Below are 22,316 nucleotides of genomic sequence, written 5' to 3'. Positions count from 1 at the left end.
GACTAGAAAATATCACATGAATATCTCTATGTAAAGAAGGAACATATTTTATTTAAAATACCTTAGTAGCCACATTCCACTGTTAAATGGACATGAAGCATCCAATCGGGACTTGCAATTAGAGCGTTTATCTGTAATGTACAGACACAATTACTTTATTACCCTCCTTAGATTAATTTAAAGAAGTTAACTATGAAATCTCATTAGATTATGGTGAAATTTCATGAGATCACAATAAAGCACTGAGAACTATTGATGCCAATTGGCTGATTTGTTTTACACGATGCAAATGAGAGTAAAAAGAGAAGCTGAAGATAACTGCTCACAGAGCACTTACTCTGGTGAGGTGAGGAAATTTTGAGGTAAAATATTTTTCTTTTGTACATAGAGATGTTCATTAGATATTTTCTAGTCAGATTTTTACATACTTGCTCAGGGGCGTATTTCAGCCTAGGCAAACAAGGCACTTGCCTAGGCAGGCAGATTTTGGGGGGCAGTACTTTTTGTGTGTCACTACACACATACACACACTACACTAAACATGCACACTGCATTACACACACACTCAACACTACACACACTCTCGCCAAATACACGCAAACATACGCATATACACACGCAAACTTGAACATTAACATTTACTTTGGAAATGCCATGAAAAAGAGTTACGTTACACCCCCACCAAAAAATTGTATGGCCAAAAAAAACTAATACCTGGAGGCAGTGGCGTAGCGTGGCTTCTCAGCGCCCAGGGCAAGGCAAGAATTGCGCCCCCCTAATCCATTAGCACTGACTGAGTCTCTTCCACCAGTACAGTAGGGATTGGCAAATTTGCTTTGAATATAGGACACAGCTCAACATTTTAGGAGACAGGTTTTTGTTTTAAAACAAACAAAGCTTTATTTTAACAACAAAAATATATACTATATATATATATATATATATATATATATATATATATATATAATTCTAAACTCTACATTCATCCTTAAAAATTAGGATTCAATATGGTTGCAGGCAGCCATTACTTTATTATATACATTAAGTAAGTACATTATATAACTTAACAATTAAATTTTTTATGGTTTAATATTTAAACATGGGATTTAATTTTTAAATACATCTGAGCCAGCATGCCAGAGTGTGAGAGTGATCTATGCTGCTTTAAAGTGAAAGCCAGTTATTATTTTTTTTAAATTCATTTTTAACCTGGGTAAAACATACAAGATGTAGATCATTTACATTTTGTATGTTTTATTTTACCCAGGTTAAAAATGAATTTGAAATAAAATAACCAGCTTTCACTTTAAAGCAGCATAGATCACTCTCACACTCTGGCATGCTGGCTGGCTCAGACTCTGGGTCCTTTGGAAGTTGGAATTTGGCTGGCTGGCTCAGAGTGACTCTGGGTCCTTTGGAACTTGGCTGGCTGGCCCTGCGACGTCACCTGGGTAACGGTAGAGGCTAAGCTGCATTTTGCGTGCGTTGCCATTTCCAATCCCTATTCCCCAGGGCCCAGGCAAAAACAGGGGCTATAATAATTTAATTATAATTCTGGCTGGCAGTGGCACTGGTGGTCTGGTTCTGATACGGACCCGGTGATGAGTTTGGTAATTTCTGTTGACACTACTTACCTTATCATTGCGGGCGCAGCGTACTAGTCAGTCTGACTCCACTCTGGATGTGCTGCTCTGACTTCTTCCTCCCTCCTGACATGTGCACTGGGAGTGGGAGTGGACCGTGCTAACTAGTGGCATAAACACTAGTCTAGCAGCAGGTAACGGTCGGATAGGATTACACTCATAAAATTATGATAATTAAATCATTACACAGCACGTCTTGACTTCAGAGTAGTAGACAGTTCACTTGAGAGGCAGAACGGCTGGGCGCAGGCGCCTGTCAGATTTTTTAGCCTCCCTGTAGCGCCGCTGGGAGTGGGACTGCGACTGTCTACTGTCTTGAGATGGTGGGGACTGGGGAGGCTGGGAGCCAAGCATTTTGCGCCCCCCAGAATTTTGCGCCCGGGGCAACCGCCCCTGTGGCCCCCCCCACGCTACGCCACTGCCTGGAGGTGTGGGGGGCAGCAGAATTTTGAGTGCCTAGGGCAGCATAAAACCTAAATACGCCACTGTACTTGCAGCATCACTTTCAAGTGCTTTAGCTTATAGGGAACCTTTCACTTTAAGCCTCCTTCTATAGCCAAAGCTTCAAATGTCAAAGAATAATTTGTATATTTCTTATTCATATCTATAACTCCTAATTTATACTGTAAGTATAGCACCATGCTGCTAAATGCCTTACACAGTGCGGGCAGCTCCACTTGCCCTCAGGGGCTTTCTCCAGTTCTGGATCCAGGCAGACAAGGTGATAGGCACGAGGGCATGTGTCACACAGAATAATCTCCCCTCCTTGCTGGCAAACCTCACAATAATCCTGATGGTCTGTTTCATATCCATCTCCTTCTTCAACTAGAAAACAATACAATAAATTAGATCAATATTTTAGTATCTTCTTTCAACAGATACTCTCAATAGTACTTAAAGTGACACTAAACACCTTGCAATTTTGGTTGCCTTGCTAATATAATATATCAGCCAAGTCTAAACATTTTAATACAAATTAACTTCTTGTTTGCTGTAATTGTTTTAATATCAAACTCCACCTTTTACCTTATTTGGTGGAGCTAATCTAGGACTGAGTCTGCAGACAATAAGGCTAGCCACAGTCATTATGTTAGTATCAACTAAAAACATTGTTTTGTGGTTGTTATCTGTATCAGTCAATTAAAGTGACGGTAAACCTTAACTAAACAAATGCCATGTATTTAATCTTTGCCATTAAAAAACGTATATGTCTACCTTTTTTTTTTTTTTTAATCCATCCGTGAAAGGGTTAAATTAATGCTTATAGTAATGCTTCTATTGCAATGTTATGCCGGCTCACTTGGATGAAATCTTTTTTTATTTATAGCAATTCCAGTGCACATCCAATCAATGAGTGTGTCATATGACAATCTTGAAGCCCAGCCCATTTAAAGCCCTTAGAAAGCCTATGTAGAGAGTGAATACAAATTAGGATTATAAATCTTTTATTTTATATATATATATATATATATATATATATATATATATATATATATATATATATATATATACACTAAAAATAATTATGTGTTTTTACTTGCAAACTAATATATTTTTCATTGCAACATTCTTATAGTCTGAAATTTACCCTCACTTTAAGGAAAGATATGAAGCAGGGTTACTCTTGAAAAGTCTGCAGTGTGCATTTCAAGCTCTGACAATCAGAAAACCAACAGTTTAATTAAATATTACTAATTTTGTATTACTATACCTATCTAAACATTTTATATAAAAATCTCAAGGTGCTTACTGTCCCTTTAAAAAGACATTGCATTCAAAGTTTTTCTTTGCTTCATATAAAAGAGGGTATTTCAAAATGTATTATAATGTTTTGTAGCTTTTGAAAATTGTTCTTTCCCTGGATACAACAATATCTTGCTAGGCTTTCAGAGATGTGTTCCTCATCAGTAAGTGAGACTTGAATATATCAGCCAATAAGCATTAGCAGGTACCTATCAACCAATAGACACTAGCAGGCAACATCTACTAGCCAATGAACTAGTAGAACTAGAACTAGAACTGCTGTACTAAAGGTTTTAATTATCAGTTTTCAAAAGAAAAAACATGTTAAAATGTTGTTCCTTTGGCTTCTAAGCCATTTCCCACCTGGGTGCTAAGCTGGTTTTAAATTTATTTATTTTATCTTTTAAATATATTGTTTTTTATTTTTTTACTGTTTTGTACAGACCCCCAGGACTTATACCATTAGGAAGGTTAGGTGATTACCTTTCTAACGGTCAGTCTTGGGGGTCTGTAGCTGCTTAGATGCCTGAGATACGGGCTTCTAAGCAGCATGCCCCCATCTCCCTATACTTATTGTTAATTTTAAATAAAGTTGCACGGTGACATCATCACGTCATTGCGCGTAATGTCACTGCGTGAAACGTAAAGCCCGGCGATGCCTGTCACTATACAGGCCAGATTGCGGGGGTGGGAGTAGACGGGAGCCCCCCAGATTGCCCTCAAGGTGGGTGAGTGCTAGTGACGGCTCTGAGCCGTCGTCATCACCTGACTGGAACAATTTGCCACGGCTCAGAGCCGTTGTTAGCACTCAAGGGGTTAATATAGATGACTTTAATGACCTGTTAATTTATGAAGCAATCACCATAATCTGTAAAGGCATACGTAATACTTGTTTTAAATATTTAAATCCACAATAAATTCAATGTGTGGTTATTAATGGCTAGATAACAAAGATGATTTTGCTGCTTACAGTTAAATCTTTTTCATGGTCTGAGTGACAACACATAAAGCAAGAGATGATTTATTACCAGTGGGTTAATACTAAGCCACACTTGAAGAAAGTCAGTTATTTAAAATTGGACTGAAAGACAAGTTGTGGAAGGTAAGTTTACAGATTAAACCTGTCATTTGAAAGCTTAGCCAAGTAAAAGGTTGAACATGAGAGGCAAATAGAGAGCCAGCCTCAAAGCGTAAAGCCATGAAGAGGGAGGGGCTTATTGAAAACATGAAGACTTTTTTTTTATCGGTGACTAGAAAAATCCTGTTTGATCTCATTCTTCATTGTTACAGAATATGAAGCAAGAGATGCATTACTAAATGTTTAGTACCAGTGTGAATAATCTTGTAGATCAGTGAGGTCATTACCAACAAGACTCCACCATCCTTCTAAATAATATAAATGATAGCAGTTAACATGAAACAACAGACTATAAAACGTTACCTTTGCTGAGGGAGCCTTCAGGAGAAAAAAATTATTAAATAATGTAGATATAATCAAGGAGGCCCCAACAACAGGTTTACTTAAATGATCAAATGAGGTAGAAAAGAGAACCGGCTAGAGAGTAGAAATTACTTTGGAGTAAGGCACTCTTCTTTTATACAATCAAATGAAGTGGGCTTTATGGCAGGCCTCCCAAAAAAAGTGGTCTTTCAGGGTTAAGTGCAAGGGAAGTGTTGAGTGTTTTTTTTTTGTTTTTTTTTGTTTGCTCACTTAAACGTATAGAACATACAAGTCAAGTAAGTGTACAAAAATATACATGGACATCATTAGCTTCAGCAAACATATAAACCTGTCAAATACAGTAATAAGCCAGTCATCTAATATTTGGGAAGCAAAGATTTAAATCTCCCTCCTTTTTGCCCTCATAAGTAGCTTAGGCCATTTTTGGCAGAACATGTATAAGAACACATAGGGATATTTATCAAAGGTATGTCGGACCGGATCCGACAGTGCGGATCAGGTCCGACATACCTCGCTGAATGCGAAGAGCAATACACTCTCTGTATTCAGCCAATCGGCCACCAGCAGGGGGGTGTCAATCAACCTGGCGATGTCTGTTCACCTGCTCAGAGCAGGCGGACAGGTTATGGAGCAGCGGTCTTTAGACCGCTGCTTCATAACTGCTGTTTCTGGCGAGCCTGAAGGCTCGCCAGAAACATGGGCCCTCAAGCTCCATTTGGAACTTGATAGATAGGCCCCATAGGGTCTATATGAGCAGCACTAAACATATCAGGACCTTACATTGCTCCTTCATTAAGGTTAGTGCTGGCAATGAAAGTAGACAGAATTGACAGGAATACAGATGATATATTATGTCCCCAGCTAATGCACACAGGACTATTAAATAAGCACAATGTCTCTAATGTTATACTTAAACTAAATGGCCAAGCATACATTAGCAACCAAGATCATGTTGTGCTTGCTACAGAGTAGTGATGTGAAGTTCGGTTCATTCTGATGAATCGGTTCATTTCGGACGGTTCGATTAACTGAACCGGTTCATGAACCGATTCATCAGTTCACCTACTCCAATGAACCGGGATCTAATAGCACCAGCTCGAAGGGGGCACCCTGCAGGGTCACAGTAATGCGGTGGTATTCAGGGGTTCAAAGGGTTAACCTTGTAGTTATTTGTGAATCCGCCAGAAGGAATCAATGGTTTATTAAGAGAACACCGTATCGTTATAGTTAATGTAATTGGGACACTTTAATTCTGGGTTGTTGCTTTTCTATGACATGGGCAGTTTAGAATGAGCGGGTTAATATGGCTGGAAGCATAACAATGATGGATATATTATGTTGTAAATAGACGCGCGTTCTAATTGGAGGTGAAGTATAGCAGGGCTATTCTGTCTCCCCTATTCTAGCTGCATTGGTCCTGTGCTTGGTGGATTCGTGCACACTACTGTAGAAGCTTCAATGGCAGCAATCAGGAAGATGCTGCGGTAGCGCGCCTGCACTGATAGACAACAAATGGCTGGCAGTAGCAGACGCGCGCCTACTTATCAGGCCGTTGAAGCTTCTACAGTAGTGTGCACGAATCTGCCAAGCACAGGACCAATGCAGCTAGAATAGGGGAGACGGAATAGCCCTGCTATACTTCACCTCCAATTAGAACGCGCGTCTATTTACAACATAATATATCCATCATTGTTATGCTTCCAGCCATATTAACCCGCTCATTCTAAACTGCCCATGTCATAGAAAAGCAACAACTCTGAATTAAAGTGTCCCAATTACATTAACTATAACGATACGGTGTTCTCTTAATAAACCATCGATTCCTTCTGGCAGATTCCCAAATAACTATAAGGTTAACCCTTTGAACCCCTGAATACCACAGCATTACTGTGACCCTGCAGGGTGCCCCCTTAAAGCTGGTGCTATTAGATCCCGGTTAATTAGAGCTGTGAAAGGGGTGGAAAATGGACATTGTTTACAGGGTTAACAGGGGGTCCTTAGGGTTAATTTGCAATGCTCACTCTAGCCTAGGATCATATATATGAGTGCTGTGCTGTTGAATCAGTGTACTGCATCAGTGTACTGTGTACTGTTAACTCAGTGATTCATAGCAGAAGCAGTTATAACACAGTTACTAATGAATCACTGAGACTCACTCTAGGATCATATTACATGCTGTTGAATCCGTGTACTGTGTACTGTTAATTCAGTGATTCATTAGCAACTGTGTTATAACTCTGGTTCTGCTATGAATCACTGAGACTTCACTCTAGGATCATATTACATGCTGCCTGTCTGACTGAGCTGACTCAGGAACTGAACTGTTACAAACGAATCAGTTCAGTCTGGTGAACTGATTCATACAGTTCAGTAAAAAGAACCAGTTCAAATGAACGATTCGTTCATGAACTGCACATCACTACTACAGAGGCATTACCCTTAGATGTGATCTAGTAGGTTCGAACACACTAGTAAGTAAAAAGCAGCAGCGCTACCAAGCTAAAACATAAGAAGTCACTCAAAAAGCTTGGTACAGACACCTTTGCCCCTATTCAATGCCTACACGCTGCTGCAGGAAGACTGTACAGCTATATCTAGGCAAGTCCTGTAGATCGTAACTAACAGTTCTGCATGGGCTCTTATAAATCACTGACCAGTACACTCTCCCACAAGCCAGAGGAGTCAGAGGGGCCGCCTCTTCAACAGTTCTCAACAGAGCCACCAGGTCTGTAATATTAAGCCCCGAATGCAACAGAGTTGAGCACGTGGGAGCCAGCCGCTCTCCCCTGCACAACTACATAGCAGCCATCAAGGGGGCAATTGTTGAGCGTGTTTTCTAGCTGGTATTTATCAGTAACCGATCATCTGTCCCCTCCTGTATAAGGTATGAATGTAAGGGATGCACGTTGCAATGAACCAGCTGAATCACAAGCATCTCCTGGTTTTTCTTTTTAATCCTTGCTAACCTGTAGCCACTCTCTCTCCCAATAAAGAGGCTTTTCTATGTGTATACCGGTGTCATCCCGTGAAGCAAGTGTATCAGTGGTTCTGTTGTTAGCTCGCAGTAAATTATTTCTTCTTCCATTTTCTTATTTTGATGGTCCTCACTTTCACCTACATGACCACAGCATTTTTTTTATTATAATCAGGGTCGAACGTGTAAGAGAACCATAAAACAAACCCCTTGTCCCAACTAATTTCATGTGATGTGCATGAGGTGCTGTCACTCAAGATCAGTAAGTTTACTCAATTCACTGTTTACCTTTCTCTGCTGGCTTGATTAAACCTACTGCTCACTGAAAACAATTGGGGTTGCCTTCTGTTTGGCTGAACAGCTCATCCCTAATTATAATTTAAAAAAAATGATGCAGTCATTGGGACAGACTGGCAAAATAAAAAAATGTAAGTTTTATATTATAAAATACTGTGGTTTTGATTACTATTTTAAGAGCTACTATATATTTCATGGCCTAATTAATCAATTGAGCTAAACTTTACTTCCTCTTTAACTTAATTCTGGCTTTGTTTTCTATGACATTTTAATCAATTTAAAAGTATCACTTGAGCTATATGTTTTGATAACTTTTTAATTAAATTATCATGTTTATTGTGAAATGAATATGTGCTGGAAATAAATCATAAAAAAGTTATAAAAATGCCATTCGAAAGAGGCAAAAATGGGTTTTCAAGGCTCTTAAATTGGATAAATAAAAACATCATGCTAAAGCCATTGCAGAATGAGTTTCATACCGGAGTAAAGCTTTCAAATTCCTTCATTGTAATGTGCTGATGAGGTGTAACTGGTGTTTTCTAATGGGTTCTGAATTCTCTTAAATTGGATAAAACAAAAACTTATGCAAAAGCCCATGCAAAATGAGTTTTTTTATGAACTTAATTTACTTTAAAATCTTTTAATGTGATGTGCTGTACCTAATGTTTTCTAATCGATTAGAATGATTTTAAATTTGAAAACTGCAACAAAAAAAAAGCCTTTCCAAACTCAATGTGCAGAACATTTGATATACTTTTGTAGATAAGTTGAAGCCAAGGTTGTGCTATTCGGAATCTTTATATTATATGCTGAGTCAGCTTAGTCACAAGTTATTAAGGAACTCAAAACAAACACAATGGACTGAAATCAACTGGTTTGTAATACCTGTTTTGCTGAATATTTGGGCTGTCAAATAGGGATGGGCAAATGTGTTTATATTTGAATTCGAATGTTAGAATGTTATTGTAGAAATTCTAATTCTTAAAAATTCTATTATAGAATGTTATTTACATTTTTCAAATTTGAATATTAAAGTTATAAAACACAAATGTAGACTAGAAATACTATTTTGAATTCGAATGTGACATTCAAATTCGAATATTACATTTATAAAACACAGTATTAGACTAGAAATACTATTTCGAATTTGAATGCTACATTCAAATTCGAATGTAGCATTCAAATATTATATTTATTAAACACAATTGTAAACTAGAAATACTATTTCGAATTAGAATGTGACATTCGAATTTGAATGTCGAAATTCAAATTCAAATATTACATTTAAACAGTATTAGACTAGAAATACTATTTTGAATTTGAATGTGACATTCGAAATTTGAATGTAGTATTCAAATTCGAATATTACATTTATTAAACACAGTTGTAGACTAGAAATACTATTTCAAATTTGAATCTTACATTCGAATTCGAATGACACATTCTAATTTGTTTATTACATTTCGAAATTGAATGAATACATATCTATTATTTGAACAAATATTTTCGAATTTTATTCAAAAATAAAAACGAACATTCGAAAATAAAGTGTTAGAATGTTATATTAACATTCGAAATTCAATTTGAACAAACAAATGTATCAAAATTCATTTTAAATTTTGAATTTTTAGAAACATTCGCCCATCCCTACTGTCAAATAACAAATGGAATAGCCGTGGCAATAAAACAACCTTGTTAGACGTGTTTTGTTGAAGGACACAAAATATAGGTTTTTATATGCACTGTCAATAGGTTCTTGTCATCTCTGAAATATTTTCTCCTTCAGCTTAGTTTTAAAAAAAATAGTTTTCCATTAACAAATCTGTATTTTTGCTGCCACAATAAGGTGTATCCTACAACTTGAGTTACAGTGCAAAAATATATACTTCAAGTGCATACTACTGGATAATAATAGATTTGAAATGGCACACAATTTTATTTTTGTTTAATAATACACAGTACTAACCACCTTTGCATTCTTTTAGCAAGGCCACAGATGCGGAGCTTCTTTCTTCTATATTCACAGCTTGGGTAATAGAGCCCAGAAAAGTCCATAGTACCTAAGCTTTATTTTACAATGAAATTGACCTATGAAGTTGCTACACACTGTTGTAAAGGGCCATTATACTGGAAAAATCACATGATCTAATTAATTAGAACATGTAATTTTGTCACTAATGACCCTGCAACTCTATGGGCTAGAATACGAGTGTTAACTGTGCTAGAAGTAAGATTTTTGCCCAGCGCGCGTATTACAAGTTGAAAGTAAAACATTTTTGGACGAGTGCTAAACAAACATGTGCAAAAAGCCAAACTTCAAACATTGCAACCGTGTTAACATTTTCCTCAATAGACTTCAATGGAAAAAAAAAAAATAACACTGAACATATCGAGCAAACCCGATCATGTTTTCTCAAATAAGCTAAATATTAATATTTTACATTCCAATGTTCTTCAAATAGCAGAATATGTTCTATTTATTCATAAATACATATATTTATATATATATATATATATATATATATATATATATATATACATATATATACATATATATATATATATATATATATATATATATATGTGTATAGGATAAAGCACTCTCTGGACTTCAGACTTGAAGCGTGATGAAATTTATTAAATGTGACGTTTCGGGACACACACGTCCCTTCCTCTGACAAGTGAAAACTACAAACAAACAGACTTATAAAGGCATACAAAACCCTCCCCCATTGAACCTCCAATCATTGGAGAATGTTTGCAAAATCCTTGGTCAAAACCAATATATGTAAATGTGTGTTCAATATACATTATCATGTATACATTCTTATAAAAAGTGAGAAATAATAATAAACTGTTTGCCCAGCAGCAAAAAATTAAGTAAAATTATTAGTGTATGTATTAAAAAGCTTTAGCAATGCCCCCATGTCCACATTGTATACCACCTTGCAAACCGCATAACACCCCTATGTGGAGATGTGGACTATCCCAAACTACACAACCTTGCTTTCGTCACATTGGGCTACTCCCCAACAAATACTTAATAGCCGTATTATAATGATCGAATCCCAGAAAACCTTAAACTGTTAAAATGTGAGGTTGGTCACTTCACTTAAGGTCCACAAACCTTATCACCAATTATTATGCCTGGATGCTAACTCGATTGCTACCAGTAATATAAACTATACTTCGTTCCATTCTTTCGGCGCTCACACACGCCCCCTTGGGAATAAGTCTCATCTAATAGCTATATACAGTTATATATACAGTTATATATAGGAATATCTATTAAAAAATACTTAGAACATATTCCCCTTTGTGAAGAACATTGGAATGTGAAATTTTTACCCTACATACACAGCTAAACTCTTTTTATATATATATATATATATATATATATATATATATATATATATATATATATATACTTTTACATGTTTGCAGCTACTTGACCACAGAGGGCTCCAATGCACATGTCTCTCTCTCTCTCTCTCTCTATATATATATATATATATAGATAGATAGATAGATAGATAGATAGATACACACACATACACATTTATTTATGTGTTTATATGTGTGTAAATATATCTGTAAATACATCTGTACACACATCTATAAATATATGTGTGTATATATATAAATATGCAATATACATATTTAGACATATGTATGTATGTATCTCTATATTAAAGCCCTTTGCAGAACTTTCTTTTCGAACACCTGAGACCTTATATCTTTGAGCCCTACTTTTGCTGGAAATAATAAAAATGAAAAACTCAGACTGTGGAGGACCAGTTAAAGGGAAAATAAACCACAAACTATTCTTTAAGGATTCATAGAACATATCATTTAAAAAAAAAATCCAATTTACTTCATTTAAAAAAAAAATCCAATTTACTTCTATTATCAAATTTGCTTCATCGTCTTGTTATCCTTTGCTGAAGTGCAGCAATGCAATACTGGGAGCTAGCTGAACACAGTTAACCAAGCAAAAGAGAGATATGTGTGCAGTCACCAGCTACCTCCCAGTAGTGGAGAATATGTACATATTCGTTTTTGGCAATGGATACCAAAAGAACAAAGTACATTTGAAAATACAAGTTAATTTTAAAGTATCTTAACAGTACATGTTCTATCTGAATAATGCAAGTTTAATTTTGACTTTTCTATCCCTTTAAGAGGCTGCAGAACTGGCAAGTAGAGTATACTGTGCAAACACAAACTATGCTACACATTTGTTGTCTGCTTCAGAATTAATTAACAAAACATTACATGTGTGACTTATGATTCTACAGTCCAATCCCCCTTTAACAGAGTAAGTGACATGTCTATTGACAACAAAAATGGTCAATTTATTTTCAATTAAGGACAGAAAATGAAAAATAAACTTATTTAACCCAACCACAATGATGCTGTTTAAAAATGATACCTTCAATTTACCTAGACATAAAAAGAAATGCAAATTTAAACCACCCATGTACTTCTATAACGAGGTCTGTAATTTAGGGTGTCAAAAAGCAACTGGATCACTGTAACAAGAAGTAAAAAGAATGGCATACGAACATACTTGCAACATTATTTTCATAAATGCTCGTTTAAATATACAGCATATATATTTTAATACAATGTTTAGTACAATGTCTATGGACTGTTGTGGAATTAAATTTACATTAGTTTTCTTTAGTATACAGCAGAAAATCCTTTATCTAAACTGCTTGGGACTGTAAAAGGTATCTTATGTCAGTTTAGGCCAGTGGTTGAGAAATCTAGTTAAAATTTAGGAGCCAGTAAAAATATTTAGGAGCCAGAAAAACTTTTAGGAGCCAGACAGTGTTTTTTCTAAATATATATATGGAGAATAATCCAAAAAGTTCTAGGAGCCAGTGACTTCCTAGAGCCTCGGTTTGTCAAGCCCTGGTTTAGGCAATATTTACATGTCATAATACAGCTTATATATGCTACCTAATGATTGTTTTATATTATCTGTAATACCTTTGTATAAATAGTACCATCAGAAACATAGTATAGTATTATAATCAGAAAGGTAATAGTTGATGTTTTAAATAAATATAGATAAGCATTTGCATTTTAGAGCACAAAACAAAAACAACCAAAGAGAAGATTGTGACTTACTGGCAGGTAAATGGTAATGTGTAATAATTTTATTTTAAAACAAATACTAATCAAAAAGTCTGTATTTCAGTAAAATTCTGGATTTTGGAATTCTGAATTTGGGGATTTGAGGCTTTATTTGTTTTCAACCGCAATGCAAATGAAAGCAATCCTGAAAACAACCTATAGTTTCTTGTGTACAAAGCAAGTGTAAATGTTCCTTTTGATAAAGTTTCATAGATACATAGAAGAATAAACACCACTCAAGACTCCAACGCTGCAACAAAATCAACAAGCTAAATGCAGCGGAGAAGCCACTTGTGCAAACATTTGATATGTGCGATTCATTTTGGATCGATTCGGAAATTCGGCAAATTCGGCGATTCGGATTGAACCGAATTTCCGAATTAAAATACTGCCGAATTTACCGAATAAATCCGAATTACTTTGGATTTATTTGGTAAATTCGGATGGCCATGGATTACACTACTATTGTACAGTATAAATCTAATCCCACCTAACACTTACCGAAATTCCGAACCGAATCGAGCCGAATCCAGACGAATTTATTTGAATTCGAATTAATCCGAAACAAATCCGAACCGAATTTATTCGAATCCGAACTGAATTTATTCAAATTTTTCCGAATTCGAATCGCTCCGAACCGAAATTCGAAAAAATCTGAATCGTTCCGAACCAAATTTTTTCGCCATGCACATGTCTAGCAAACATACAAAATGAAATACCTGCAACCAGATAACTCATAAATTCATACACACACACACACACATATATATATTAAAAGCTGGTTGTGAATTATTCTAGGCAAACATACATGACAAAGAACAAGCATAAATGAAAATGCCTTATTGAGAAATTATACCAGCTTCGGCATATACCTTTATACTTTCTTTTAGTACTCTTCAAAAACAATGGTCAAGCTGGCTTCACTTGAATCATTAAAGTTGACACCATTTGGAAGTTTACAAAGCTATTGGATTTTCATTTAGTGCTTGCCAAATTATGTCAATGGAAGGCTGTTTAAAGCTCCCATTGAAGTAAGTGGTAGTCAAAAAAATGATAATGTGTGCTCAGATTACAATTACTTTTGGCTCTCTGTATTATATAAATCAAGTTTTCAGCTTCCTCTTATAGTCATCAAGGGTTATAATGCTTTTTAAAACTAGTATTAACAAATGTAAATCATTTTTAGAACATGTAAAACATGCAACTGAGTCGATCACAGGTGAAGGTGGCATACACAAAAGTAATTTACACTTTTGGGTTTAGGTTTCTAAGGAACACACTCTGAGACAATAATTTTCTTCTAAAAACTACCAAATTGCTGAACAGTAATGAAATGAGGGCTAGGAGGCCAACACGATTGTCTGGGGTTGCCATTTCCCTTGTTCAGAGAAGAATTGCCTGGTATTTTGGGACTGGACTGGCCTTGTTAGGCTGGATCAGACTGATATACGTCAGGAAATCATTTTGGGGGGCATTATTTTTCACGTCGCTTTTAGCAAAATATATTAAGTTTGATCTCAGTCAGACACGTCAAGCCAAAAGGAACTAAAAACTACAAACAATGTGTAAAATTCAACAAAATCCAGCAAAAATATTTATCTTAAAGGACCATTAAATAGAGTAGAATTATGCAATCAACAAGCACAATTTAATGGCACAATTTTAAATAAGCAGTATATATTTTTCCTGACAAATTTCATCAGCCAATCACAGGCTCAGCCATCAGCCATCAGCCAATCACAAACTCATATGCATACACTGTGGAATTGTGCACATGCTCATATAAAAACATTGAGCACAATTTGATAATTTAAGTAAATTGGAAAGTCTCTTAAAATGGCACGCTCCATCTGAATCATGAAAATGTAATTTTAACTTTAATTTCCATTTAAACTAGAAATATAAAAGCCTCCAAAGCCACAAAATAAACATATAGGAAATTAAAATGCAAAGCAAGGGCGGGGCGGAGCTAACAGCCAAGGAGAATGGACGTGTTTTACTAGAGCTCCACAAAAAAAACAACAAACACACTAGAATTTTAGGGTTGCTATCAGTAACTGCAGTTAGAGAACTACTAACTTGTGTCCCTTACAAGTCTCCTGGATTCTCTGATGCCCTATATGTGCCACAAAGTTTGGGACGGAACTTTGATTTGGAGGCCTACAAAACTAAGCGAGCAGAAGCTATGATGGCCGCACAACTTTAAACAATTGGTGAAAGCTACTTTCAAGCATCAGTTGTGTCGGCTGTTTTCCTGTATAATCTGTATAGGCTGAAGCTTACACGGTATCATGGGTGATTTCCACATGGCCATCCTGGCTCTCTTTGCGGAATACGACCGGAAGCTGATGAGCAGAATGGATCGACTTATAGCCACCGTCAGTCCCAGAGGTACAGAGAGTTCAGATTTTGAGCTATGCACAGAAGACCGGGGAGCGGATCTCAGAACGCAGCTAAACCATATGCCGAAAAGCACCTGTCAGTGCCTGTTGCCAGCTATAGATACTGACCTTTTGGATGCTAACAAGCCCGCTGCTGCTCTGGTGGATGCGGCCGGTCCGCTGGAGATAGGGGCGAGCTGTTTGGGTATTAAAGAAGAGACAGTCCCGACGGTCCCTAGAGAGGATATGGCGAGGAGTAAGGCTGGTACTCAAATTTCCTGGTTGGGACTGAAGAACCGGCCGGAGCAGCCTGTATTGCTGCATTGCTCTAAAGAGTCTACCCGTGTAGGAGAGCCTTCAAGACAAGGAGAAACCACGGAAAAAGGTATACCGCATACACTGGCACACTTTGATCTTAATGGCTGGATAGCCTTGGAGTCATGTACTGACTGGGACTCCCGGTGGAGGTTCTCGCATGACAGGACTCCCCTTGCTGCATATTATATGTTAACAGACTCCTTTAATGTGTGTGGAGTGGGGTAAACATTGACCTCGCGGCACTGCTGACTATCGACACTTTATCTTCCCCAATTGCGCTGATTCCAAAAGCCTGAGTCAAATGCATTTTATGTTTCTCTTTCTCTCCCTGTGTAATAGATCTGTTTAGGATTTATACAGTTTGCAGTTGCTCTCAGAGGTCCTTTTGTTTTCTGATTTCTAGACCGGCTACATAAGGGAGTCCTGCACCTACTAATGTACTGAACATTTCATCTATTATTAAGAAACCTAGGGAGCCCTAAGGTGGACATGTACCCATTATAGAGAACTTTGGTTGGAGATAGTACATTTTGATGTCATTACATAGATTTAAAGTAGCGGGGAGCAATTTGAAACTGGGATGCCTCTTGGGGGTTAATGTGTCATGGGGCACAGTGGGGGTCATGTAATCCCCTATGCACCTATCTGTTATTTTCTTGATTGTTGTATATGTTTGGTGAGCAAGTTTCATGTTGCATGTTGCTTTGAAGTGCTGTTGTCTGGTTGTGTTGTGAGTCATATTGCATATCTTATTGTAATTTGATTGTTAGTAACACATATGTTAATGAGTGTCCCCATGCTAAATAGTCTGACTTACAGTGTGAGCCTATTAGTAAGGTAAAGCAAGTAGATGCTAAATATATCTGTACAGAACAATAACCAATATATGTCAATAACCTATTCCAGCATTAAGATAGACTGAGCATTGCTTAGCAAGGCCTGTTGGATTTATATCTTATCACACTGTCTGCTAGGCGTAAGATGACGAGAGATATCACTGTAGTGAAGATGTAGAGTCTACTGAACAAGACAATAATTGAGCTAGTCTTTGGATGAAGTATTTTGGGATCAAAAGAGCAATTAGACATTAACCTACCACTGGCTTAGAGGAAATGCTTTTGTTATTAGAGCCTAGCTTTCTCAATATATTACGCACTGCTCGGCCATATAATGGAAACAAAGTTTATGTGTATATGCTTATACGCCATATTACACTAGTTGTCCGTTGTACTGATATTGAAATGCAGAACTATGTAAACAGCAATGTATTACTGACAGGTAAGACTCACCTTTGCAGCTTAAGCTATTCCCATCCAGGATGAGCAAACTTGTAATGTTGTTAAACAAATTTTGTGGTTACTGCTAATATGCATAGGATACATGTTATTTGAATAATGAGAGCATACACAGAGGATACAGGTCAGACTAGGTATTAAGTTTGATAACGAGGACTTCATTACTAGTCTTTCATTCGCCCCCCCCTCATTCCTCATCCCCCCCTCCCCTTTCCCCCCTCCCCCCATTACAAAGTTGTGATCCCCTTCCATTCTTGTTCCAGTTTTCTGGACCTACCCAAGGTCCTGGTAGCGGTGTGAAGGAAATGGTTAAATATAGGCCCAAAAGTGGCCTAAAGCATTCAAAAATCCTCTGATTGTTACTTTAAGTGCATGGGGGCCCAAAAGTGGCCGCAGCCATTCCTGAGGCAAAAACAAGGGGGAGGTTTGGTGTTTGCTCTCTAACCATTATGCGTGAAATCTTTTTTTTTGTTTTTTCTTTCTTCAACTTTATCGTTAAATCAAATTGTTATATTTGAGGTTATGTATGGTACTGTACATCTCTGTATCAACTTATGACTTTTGTTATACTGAGCAAACTGAATTTTGCATTTGTATTGTTGGTCCCTCAATAAAAACTATAAAAAAAAAAAAAAAAAAAAAAAAATATGTTTTCGCATAGAACATGTTCTTTTTATTTTTAAACAAATATTTATATATAAAAAAAAAAATGCAAAGCAAGTCAAATGCAATGTTTAAAGAATAGGCTGGTTAAGTGTAAAAACATTTCCATTCAATAAAGGATTATAGTGACAGATCTCAAATAACTAAAACCACATAAAAAAATAGAGGGGAAACAGTTCAACTTGTTAATATGTAAATAACCAAGTTCAACTAAAGTAAGTTCACTGTTACAGTCATAAAACTACTTGAACTTGGAATCTCAAATTACTTTAAAAACAAACAATTATAGACATAAAAGGAATACCCAACAAAACCAAAAAGAAAACCAGATCAACACAAAAACTTTGTAAAATTCAGGTGCAAATGAAAAAAAAGATATTTTAGACTTAGACTTAGATTTTAGACTTAGAAGTATTGCTCAAAATAGGATAAAAAATAAAAAGTGTCAAAATAGATTAAAGATATAAAAAAAAGAAAGAAAATAGTACTAAAATGGGGGAGTGTTTTCAGGCGGTGCTATGACAGGCTACAATATTGTAGAAGAGTGTAGGTGGCTGTAATCTCACCGATTATCAGTTGTCCCCTTGAGTCATCCACCCTTAAAACATTCTGACCTATATAATCTTGCTGAACACAATTATATAAATATTTCAAGGAAAAATGCTGTTTTCCTAATTCAGAACGTCGATGTCTATGGCGGTCCCAGTGTGGATAGGCCTCAACAACACCCCTGGTATGCGGGGTGAGCAGTGTGATATCATTGTAACTTGGAGTTTCTGGAAACCAATTGTTACTCTGCTCTATATATTTGGGTGTTGAATCATACCTTGCATATTGCATATAGCTATCAATGAAAAATGTATGCAGTGGATAGCTGGGAGCAGAAAGACCGCCGTTTACTCACACAGCACTTCCTAACATTTGAAACATAACTCTCCCTGGAACTAGCCTCATCAATTTGCAATCCATACATGATCTTAGCCCCAATTGCCCAGGCCATCTCTTCCATCTAGTAAACAACTGGGTCCTTCAGAAGCACAGCAGACTCAAACTGCATTGGCTAAGAAGGAGGAACATTTCTCAGCGAGAGATCTGGGATTGCAGTATCTGTTCGCACCTGATATGGATCTCCAGTGTACTCTGGTTTTCTGTTCCATTCATGGAGTCAAGAGAAGTAATAGTGCTGTTGCTTATCACCAGACCTGTACTGGTGTACAGTGCGTAGAATATAAGAAGGGTCCTCCAAAACACAAATAGAACAAAAATAGTTGCTGGCAGATGGCAGTGAGGTGATTGTTTGTTTTCTAGGTTTAACTCTGCAACCTGCTTTCACAGCACAATTAACTGAGTACAGGAATTCCTCTGCTATTTTGAGGTCTCTAATCTGAACCTGTGACTTATGAGAACTCTAAGTTACCTAACACAACACTTTGGACATAGCAAACTATTGGGTAAATCTGGGGTTAGTTTAATAGGTGACTGTCCCCCACATCACTAATGTTTGTGAATGGGGCTTTAAAATTAAACATTGTTAATAAAGACTCAAATCAATATAAAGACTCCATAGTTTCAGGCATTTCTTACAACATTACTAAAATTGGTATTATGCGTTATTTTTTTCTTTTACTCTGTAATGTAACAGTGGTACCAATTATCTCCACAACAACCTTTGATCTTATTGGAGTTTGCTTCACATATTTAGATTTGTATTATGCAGCTTTGAAATGTATATTGTTTAATGATGGCTGCACATATTCCTTATAATTAGCTCATTTCAGTAGGCCCTAGTTGAGCTTGCTGTTAATAATAATAATAATAATAATAATAATAATAGTCAGACAACTATAGCTGTGTTTATATTTCTTGATAATGTATTTAGTTATTAGACAGAAATGAGGTTTTTAAAGTATTATGTGTACAAGTCATTGTTTTAAGCTTGCTAGGGCCTATTTTATGATCTATAAGAGTGATTGCTAACCTTGGCACCCCTGATGTTTTGGAACTACATTTCCCATGATACTAAGCAGATTGCCTAAGCATCATGGGAAATGTAGTTCCAAAACATCTGGTGTGCCAAGGTTAGCTATCACTGATCTATAACCTAGATACATAACTCTCATAGCCAACTTTTTCAAGCATGTTATTTAGGTACATAGCCATATAGGTAGACATGTTCATACATTTTGTTTCTCTTTCTACTGCCCACAATTGCTCTAGCTATGCCTGACTATTCAAGGTATAGGTGGTAACATTTATATTAAAAATAAAAGGTAGCTGTCTTCATAATTTTTGGGCCAAGGACATCTGATATATAAAAGAAGTATGATAGCACCCTAGTTTTATGTACTTCCTTGACCCATGAGAGGCCTGCTTAGTAGTTATATTTCCCTTCAGCTTTGTATTACTTAGAGGCTGGCTGGTCAATGAATTGCCTATTATTGGAATAGCGGAACTTTGTTTCATAAAATATTGTTATACTTAAAAAGTGCACAAATAAAATGCTCTAATTATAGTATGAGCTTTTTATTATTGAACTAGCGCTTGCACATAACGGTGTGTTTAACCCCTGCAAAGGGATTAAACACAAAGTTAAAGGGACATTAAACATTAAAATACATTTTTATAAGCACAGTATTTAGGTTATTCCCACCTCCCTCTAGTCATGGGTGCCGCCATGCTGAAATATAGCTTCCACTGCATTCCAGTGCTGACATGTGCAGTAATTCTCCTTCAGATACCTGCAGTGCAGTGTAACCTAGGTTCCAATATGGCAGCACCCATAGTTAGAGGGAGGTGCATGGAATTTGCTTAGTGCCCCTTTAATGTCAACTCCATAGAATCAGTGCACTATTGGTCGAACGTATAGTCCTGGGGACAAAAAAACCTTACAATTTTGTTAAACAATTGTTATTTACAATTTCCAAATGTTTCTTTCATTTTCAAATGTTCATAAATAGATTGAATATTCACATTTGAAATTTCGAATGCAACATTCAATTTAACAAATACTATTCAGAAGTTCAATAGTTCACGTTAGAGGGAATTTAGTAAATTGATACATAATAGATACAAATTTATTTATTCAAATGTTTCTAATTCGAATATTGATTAATTTGAATATTAAATCTAAAGATAGCATTAGAAATACTATTACAAATATATAGATTCGATTTTTTTTAATTCAAATATTAAATTTAAATATAGCATTAAAAATACTATTATGTTAAACGAATGTTAGAATGTTGTACAAACATTTTAAATTGTAATCGAACAAACAAATGTGTTAAAATTCATTTCATTTTTCAAATGTTAAGAAACATTCGCCCATCCTTAACATTATACACTCATTTTTTCTTTGCATAAATGTTTTGTACATGATATATTTATATAGCCCATAAAGTTTTTTTGTTTTTGTTTAAATGTATAATTTTGCTGATTTTTAAATTACATTGCTCTGATTTTCAGACTCCTAACCAAGCCCCAAGGTTTTATTAGAATACCATCAGCTACCTACTCCAGCTTGCTCCTGTTTGTGTAAAGGGTCTTTTCATATGCAAAAGAGGGGGGGAGGGGGAGTGTCTTATTTACCACTTGCAGTGGGCTTTCCAGCTGCCTTTTCAACAGAGCTAAACCAGGGATAGGCAAGGTGTCCGTACATGGACATCTGTGACTAGCCCTTGCAGTGTCCGCCACAACCTTAGTATATCTTTTCTTTCTGATTAAATAATAGGAAGAAAAAAAAATATGTAGTGTGAATAAAGTTAGTAGCTTGTCAAGAGACTGCTAGCGATATTGGGTGATAAGTTATGGGATAAATAAAGCCTGTAAAATACTGGATGTGTATCTGCATCTGGATAATAACACCCAGCTCTATACAAAGACACAGTAATGACACTGGAACATGCGTATAGCCAGACAAGGGCTGGTTATAGGGTCAGTGGTATCTCCATCAGTATAATAACACCCAGTGCTATATAATGACACAGTAGTGACACTGGCACATGGGTATAGCCAGGGGAGGGCTGGTTATAGAATCATTGGTATCTGCATCAGTATAATAACACCCAGCACTTTATAATGACACAGTAGTGACACTGGCACATGGGTATAGCCAGAGGAGGGCTGGTTACAGAATCAGTGGTATCTGCATCAGTATAATAACACCCAGCACTTTATAATGACACAGTAGTGACACTGGTACATGGGTATAGCCAGAGGAGGGCTGGTTATAGGATCAGTAGTATCTGCATCTGTATAATAACACCCAGCTCTATACAAAGACACAGTAGTGACACTGGCACATGGGTATAGCCAGAGGAGGGCTGGTTATAGGATCAGTAGTATCTGCATCAGTATAATAACACCCAGCACTATATAATGACACAGTAGTGACACTGT

General features: G+C 36.4%; 1 protein-coding gene across 1 annotated transcript in view; it reads right to left on the bottom strand.

Annotated features, from left to right (window-relative positions):
• The window catches only part of CHD5 (chromodomain helicase DNA binding protein 5), a 584,561-nt gene that overhangs the window by 279,815 nt on the left and 282,430 nt on the right, over positions 1-22,316 (bottom strand). The window contains exon 9 of the mRNA XM_053690398.1: positions 2,302-2,468. Within this exon, the coding sequence (XP_053546373.1) occupies positions 2,302-2,468 (167 nt within the window). The remainder of the gene's footprint in view (positions 1-2,301; positions 2,469-22,316) is intronic.

The sequence above is a fragment of the Bombina bombina genome, chromosome 8 (genome assembly GCF_027579735.1).
Source record: "Bombina bombina isolate aBomBom1 chromosome 8, aBomBom1.pri, whole genome shotgun sequence".
NCBI classification, from domain to species: Eukaryota; Metazoa; Chordata; class Amphibia; order Anura; family Bombinatoridae; genus Bombina; species Bombina bombina.
Note: the sequence above shows the minus strand (reverse complement) of the source record. Positions and strands in the feature narration are given on the sequence as shown.